We start from the raw sequence: 7,011 nt of genomic DNA, 5'->3' as shown, positions 1-7,011 counted from the left end.
GGAAACAGCCCCAGCGAAACACAAATACCCAGAAAACACACATGTGTGAACCCACACACCACATATCAAACACACATGAGAATCCAGAATATTCCATTCAATTTTACTGGTTTAAATAAATATTTCTCTGAAAGAGCAGCCCAGTGTCAAGGAGCTAAAGGGATCTAAAGCATGAAGTGCAGACCCCTAAGGTGGATGAAGATAGCTCTGGAGGCTGAGTGAGCTGAAGTAGTACAGGCAGGTGGTCTGAGTGTTCCTGGACTAGTTGGTTGCTTGAATATTGAGTTCCTTGGTTGGTGGGTTTCTTGGCTAGGAGATGTCTCAGCCGTGGAGTTTCTTGCATGGTGGCTGACTTGGCTGGTCTGTTTTGGTGGGTGGCTCTGTTGGGGAGTGGACCCCTGGGCTGCTGGGCTTGGCCTTCACAGAAATAGGGCATAAGCGAAAATGAGGCCTAAACCGATGATTATGGCAAATGCATCCAGCCAACCAGTTATGCCTGAGTTGTCGTAAGCCTCTTCCCACTCGCTGTTCTGGTTAGCCTTTGTGGTCTATAGGGGCAGAAGCACAGATGTGAGTTTCTGAGTCCAGAAACCCTTGGGAGAAGGGTTGGAGACCCGCTGCCACTGAGGGAAAGCCCCTACCCAGGTCCCAGGACAGGAACAGATGCAGGGGGCAAGTAGAGGACAGGATGGGGTAAGGCGTGGGCATTGTTTTACCTGGAAACTGTAGTAGACAGCTGCTAATCCCAAGGGAGGGAAAAAAATTACAGCAAAGATGGTCAAACATAAGTAATTTGGGGCGTAAAATGCCAGTTCTTCCGGCGTCTGTGTAGGCTCCGGCGCTTTGGGCGCTTGCGCTGGGGCGCCTGGGGCAGGCGGGGCAGCTGAGGCAGGCGGGGCAGCTGGGGCAGGCGGGGCAGCTGGGGCAGGCGGGGCAGCTGGGGCAGGTGGTTTCGGGGCCATGATCTTTCTACTCAACCAAAGACACACCCGGAGTGTAGTGCAAACCGAGAGCCAGACCCACTAAACCTCCCCCTCCCCTTGTTCTAACCAGAACCCCAAGACCCAGATCATCAAAGGCTGGTTCTTCACAATGGAGAAACCAGCAGCTCAAGTCCTGATTGGCTGTCTTCATAAGGGGGCGTGGTCCCGCTGCTCTCAGCCACTCCAAGACTCTGCTTGGGGCCAGGTTCCACCCTCTGCCTGGACGCTGACTCCACCCACCCTGATAGGGATTGGGTGGAAGCCGCAGGTGTTGGATCTTGGCTCTTCCTTTTTTTTTTATATTTTACATTTTTTAAACTTCAGGATATTACGGGGGCACACACGTTTTGGTTACATAATTTGCTTTTGTGCAGTTTGAGTCAAAATTGCAAGTGTTCCATATGTGCACACAAGTGTTGATCGATTAGTTCCAATTTAGTATTGAGTACTTGCAGTGTTTGTTTTTCCATTCTTGCAATACTTCACTTGAAAGAACGGTGTCCGGAAAAAAAAAAAAGACTCTTCCTCCTCCTTGCAGACCCTATCTGCAGCCAGGGCGGATGGGCAGGACCAGGATGGTCTCCCAAGAGCTGCGGGAGAGAGGAAGTAGACAGCCCAGTAGGAAAACTAGGAGATTTACAGAGGGAGGTAAAATGAGTAATGGATTATAAAGCATTGAATTAAAAAGAGATTCTTTAGTCTATACTGACAGAAAGAAAGAGTAAAGAAGGTGAAAAGGGGAAGGTTTTCTTAACGTAGAATGTCATCTAATAAATGTAGATATCCAGTTTTCCCAGTGCAGTTTCCAAAGTTCCTCTTGTTGCTAATTTCTAGTTTTATTCCATTGTGGTCTGAGAAGATACTTGATATAACTTTGATTTTTTAAAATGTGTTGAGGCTTGTTTTGTGTCCTAACATATAGTCTATTCTGGAGAATGTTCTATGGTGCTGAGGAAAAGAATGTACATTCTTAGCTGTTGGATGAAATGTTCTGTAAATATCTGTTGGTCTAAAGTGAAGCTTAAATCCAATCTTTGTTGTTTAAATCTTTGTTGATTTTCTGTCCAGATGATCTGTCCAGTGCTGAGTGTGGTGTGTTGAAGTCCTCAAATATTATTGTTTTGGAGTCTATTTCTCCCTTTAGATCTAACATTTTTTGCTTTATATTTCTGGATGGTGCAGTGTTGGGTGCATATGTATTTTTTTTTTTTTTTTTTAGACAGAGTCTTGCTTTGCCACCTGGGGCTACAGTGCTGTGGCATCAGCCTAGCTCACAGCAACCTCAAACTCCTGGGCTTAAGCGATCCTCCTGCCTCAGCCTCCCGAGTAGCTGGGACTACAGGCACACAACACCATGCCTGGCTACTTTTTTTCTATTTTCAGTAGAGACGGGATCTCGCTCTTGCTCAGGTTGGTCTCGAAATGACCTCAAGCAATCCTCCTGCCTCCGCCTCCCAGAGTGCTAGGGTTACAGGCATGAACCACTGCGGCCTGCACATATATTTAGAATTGTTATGTTCAAAGCTTTCTTGCTTTGGAAAAAAAAAAAGTAGAACTGTTATATCCTCTTGCTGAATTGATCCTTTTATCATTATATAATGACCTTCTTTGTCTCTTTTTACAGTTTTTTACTTAAAAGTCTATTTTATCTGATATAAGTATAGCTACTCCCGCTCACTTTTGGGTTTTTTCGGTGGAATATCTTTTCCCATCCCTTCACTTTCAGTCTATGTGTCTTTACAGATGAGATGAGTTTTTTCTGTACAGCATATAATTAGGTCATTTAAAAAATATACATTAAATGGAAAGTTTAATCCATTTACATTCAAGATTATTATTGATATGTGAGAGCTTATTCTTGTTATTTTATTAATTCAATTCTCATTGTTTTGTATAACATTTGTTTCTTTCTCTCTTATGGTTTATCATTGCGGTTTGGTGCTTTTCTGTAGTGTGAACATTTGATTCCTTTCTTTTCTGTATTACCAGTGGGTTTTATAATTTTTTGTTTTCATGGTGGTAGATATCGTCCTTTTGCTTCTAGATGTAGGACTCCCTTAAGCACTTCTTATAGGGCTGGTCTAGTGGTGATAAATTCGCTCAATTTTTGCTTGTCTGGGAAAGACTTTATTTCTCCTTCATTTATGAAGGATAACTTTGCTGAGTATAGTATTGTTGACTGACAATTTTGTTGTTGTTGTTGCTTTATCTTAGCACTTTGAATATATCATCCCATTCTCTTCTAGCCTGTAAGGTGTGAGGTTTCTCCTGAGAAATCCACTGTTGGTCTGATGGATTCTTTCTTTCTTTTTTAAAATAAATGACTAGACACTTTTCTCTAGCTGTTTTTAGAATTCTCTCTTGCTTTTGGCTTTTGCCAATTTGACTATAATTTGCCATGCATACCTTTTTGAATTGTATCTATTTCAGGATCTCTGAGCTTCCCATATCTGGCTAGACTTGGCAAGTGTCCTGCTATTATTTTGTTAAATAAATTTTCTATCCTTTTCATTTTTTCTCTGCCTTCTGGAGACTGAAAATTAGAAATCTTGGTCTCTTCATGGTCCTCCATATTTCACATAGATTATGTTCATTCTCTTTTCTTTTATTGTGTGACTGTGTTATTTCTAAAGACCTGTCTTCAAATTCAGAAATTCTTTCTTCTGCTTGATCTAGTCTATTATTGAGATGCTCTGAGCTGAGGCTTGATGAACAGAAATTAAATGAATAGGAATTAACATTCAAGGGAAGCGATGGGAGCTGGCCAGAGTAATGAAAATCGCAGGGCTGTGGACACTGGAGCCAACCAGGGATCCAGGAGGGAGGGGCTTTTCTGTTCCCAGGTCACGCTGCTTCGCTCCTCCCTGGGTTGATTTTCCCTGGGGACTTCTGTATACCAGATATCCTTAGCCCATGCCTGGACCCTGTCCTTTTTCCTGTGAACACTCAGGAAAAGTAGGAACCTACTGTCCCCACTCTATTCATCAAGCCTCAGTTCAGAGCATCTTTATTTTTTTTATTTTTATTTTATTTTATTTTTATTTTTTATTTTTTTGAGACAGAGTCTCACTCTGTTGCCCGGGCTAGAGTGAGTGCCGTGGCGTCAGCCTAGCTCACAGCAACATCAAACTCCTGGGCTTAAGCAATCCTACTGCCTCAGCCTCCCGAGTAGCTGGGACTACAGGCATGCGCCACCATGCCCGGCTAATTTTTTGTATATATATATTTTAGTTGTCCATATAATTTCTTTCTATTTTTAGTAGAAACGGGGTCTCACTCTTGCTCAGGCTGGTCTCGAACTCCTGACCTCGAGCGATCCACCCGCCTCGGCCTCCCAGAGTGCTAGGATTACAGGCGTGAGCCACCGCGCCCGGCCCAGAGCATCTTTAAAGCCTAAATCATAGCACTTCTCCTGGCTCAAACCCTTCATAACACTCCTGCAACTCTTAGAATCAAAGCCAAAGTCTACACCTAGGTGTGCAGACCTTGCTCTCCTCTTCCTCACCTTCTGCCCCTCCCTTATCACACTCAGCCACACTGCCCTTGCTTCTGTCTTTCAGCCACACCAACCTCCTTCCCTTCCCGGGACCTTTGCACTTGCTGTGCTCCCCGCATGGAGCCCTTTCCATCAAATCTTTCCATGGCTGGATCCTTCTTATCCTTCAGATCTCAGCTCAGATGTCCCCTCTTCCCCCTCCACTCATGGCAACTGGCCTTCCTAGAGCGCTCTTTACCGCATCCTTCTATTTCTTTCCTTCCAGAGCACTCACTACCGTCTGGAAATTATCTCGCTTATTCATACAAATGTTTATTTTCTGTCTTCCCCGGGGACTGTGAGCTCCACCAGAGCCATGGCTTTGTCTATTCTTGGGCACTTCAGAGCCCAGCACAAGGCCAGACACAAAGTAGGTGCCAAATAAATCTACATGGAATGAATTAGTAAATCCCACCATTAACACTTAGAAACTCTTCTGTAGGCCAGACTGGGAAATACCAGCCAGTTTCAGAGGACTGACCACTGTATATCTACGGGAATACAGAGCTCACTTTGAGAAAGAAAAAGCAAGGATCTGAATTCCTACCTCCTGTATTCATCAAGCCAATCAAGAGGAAGGGGGCATGCCCAGGAAACACCTCCTTTTTTATTGAACCAATCAGAAGCCCAGAGTAGAAGAAAAGCCTTGGAACTCCGCCCCCCATAAAAGGAGCCAATCACAATGCCGAAGGGAAAGCGGAGTCAAAGGCAGAGTGGACGACTAGAGAGGCAGTGCCTCGGTGACGTCATTCCTTGGCAACCTAGAGATGGTTCAGGACCACAAATGAGTTGGTTGGCTAACCGGAGACTGTAGGGGTGTTCCAGGGGAGGCTGAGAAGAGGATTCTAGCAGGATAGGATGAGGCTTATGAGGGCACAAATATGGGGCTCATAGGCGACAGGGAGGAGAGCGTGGCAGACTGGAAGGGGATATAGGGGAAGGGGTTATGGAGCACAGAGAGGATACTACGGGGATGGGGAGTGGATTGTGGGGGGTGGGAGGGAGGTTACCCGACAAGGAGTGGGTTATGGGGGCCCGGAGGGAGTTGTGCAGCACGAGAAGACAATTATGGGAGGATTGCAAGGGGGTTGTGGGAAGACTGGGAGGGTTTAGTGGGCAATCTGGATGGGGTTGGGACAGGGATGAGGTTGCCAGGAAAGGAAGGGGGTTATGGGGACAGAGAGTTAAGGGGCACGAGGAGAAAGTTATGTGGTACAAGGTGGAGGTTACTGGCAGCGGCAAGGGGCCTTAGGAAGGCAGTGGGCGTTACAGGACATTAGGGAGAGAGTTAAATGGTGCAGGAAGGAGGAGATGGGACAGCAGGCGTTTACGGGTTCCGGGGAGCTTCATTACTGGAGTCGGTATGACTTCTGCTGATGGGCCAGGCTCTACTTCCAGGTCTCTTCTTGGGGTCACTTCAGTCCATGGCATTCCTCCTCAGCTGTCCCTCTCCCCCTTGCTGTCTGCAGACCTGTCTCTGCTGGTCTCTGCGCTACCTGCCTGAAGCATATAGCTGCAGCTCCCTGGGCTCTGCAGGCCTTTTGAGGCCATATGATGATGTCTGTGCAGCTCCCTGTGGACCCTCCTGTGGAGGACTTCCTGCCTCTGTCCATCGTGTCCCTCCTCTGCTGTTTCCCCTTTGGGATTCTGGCCCTTGTTTTCTCCATCAGGGTGAGGCGCCACCTCTCCCTAAGGATGGATGCCTTTGTCCTGTCCTCCAGCCCAGGGGTATTTCTCCCACCTCTAACCCCTTTCTTTCCCCTGCTTCTCCCTTTTCTGCCCAAGTCCCAGCCTTCTCCCCAGGGGCCACTTTGCTCCTTCCTTCCATCACACTCTGAGACTCCATGAGGGACACCTCTCCGTTTGTTTGCCCTTCTCCCCAGAAACCTACCCTGCACCCCCACATTACACCACCCTGCTTCTTCCCCAGTACCTCATTTTTATTTCACTATGCCCTTTGTCCCCTCCTCCCCAAGGCACTCCCCCTACTCTGTGGGTCCTGTCCCGACCCTCATTTCTCCCCTGGCCCCAGGTTCCTCCCTAAGGAGACTCCCTCTGGCTTCCCTTCAGCCTACCCCAACCAAGGGCCCCTCTCTGCCCCGGCTCCATCCATCTGCACCCTGTCTTGAGGACACTCCCACCAACCTGTCTCCCCCGCCCTCACAGACCCGGGATGCCAACACCTATGGAGGCAGAATCAGGGCAGAGAGGAATTCCCACATGGCCTTGGCCATGGGCATTGCGAGTGTCGTCTTGGGACTGCTGTTTATATTCTTCACGTCCTCCATCCACTTAGTCTGGTGACAGATGCCCCCACAGTCCCAGAGACCCCCAGGATGACCTGGCCCCTCCCTCCCTCAGAGTGCCAGGGACAGTGGGTTCTCCTTGCTTCCCACAGACCCTTTGGACTCAAATGTTCACAATGACTCTGTCTCCTGAACAGAATCTCCCCTCCACTGGTATTTTGGAGAACAATAAATTGTAGAGGACATT

General features: G+C 47.3%; 1 protein-coding gene across 1 annotated transcript; it reads right to left on the bottom strand.

Moving 5' to 3' along the window:
- Positions 1–419: 419 nt before the first annotated feature.
- Positions 420–962, bottom strand: PMIS2 (PMIS2 transmembrane protein). Its single transcript, XM_069458121.1, has 2 exons — positions 717–962; positions 420–548 (listed from the first exon to the last, which is right to left on the bottom strand). Exons 1-2 carry the CDS (start codon positions 960–962, stop codon positions 420–422), a joined length of 375 nt encoding a protein of 124 aa, XP_069314222.1.
- Positions 963–7,011: the final 6,049 nt, after the last annotated feature.

The sequence above is a fragment of the Eulemur rufifrons genome, chromosome 24, assembly GCF_041146395.1.
Source record: "Eulemur rufifrons isolate Redbay chromosome 24, OSU_ERuf_1, whole genome shotgun sequence".
Classification (NCBI taxonomy): domain Eukaryota; kingdom Metazoa; phylum Chordata; class Mammalia; order Primates; family Lemuridae; genus Eulemur; species Eulemur rufifrons.
Note: the sequence above shows the minus strand (reverse complement) of the source record. Positions and strands in the feature narration are given on the sequence as shown.

Coding starts and splice junctions, on each gene's coding strand:
- PMIS2 (XM_069458121.1), bottom strand. CDS start 962: ATGGCCCCGAAACCACCTGCCCCAGCTGCCCCGCCTGCCCCAGCTGCC. Junction 549..716: donor CTGTCTACTACAGTTTCCAG/GTAAAACAATGC, acceptor CTGCCCCTATAG/ACCACAAAGGCTAACCAGAA.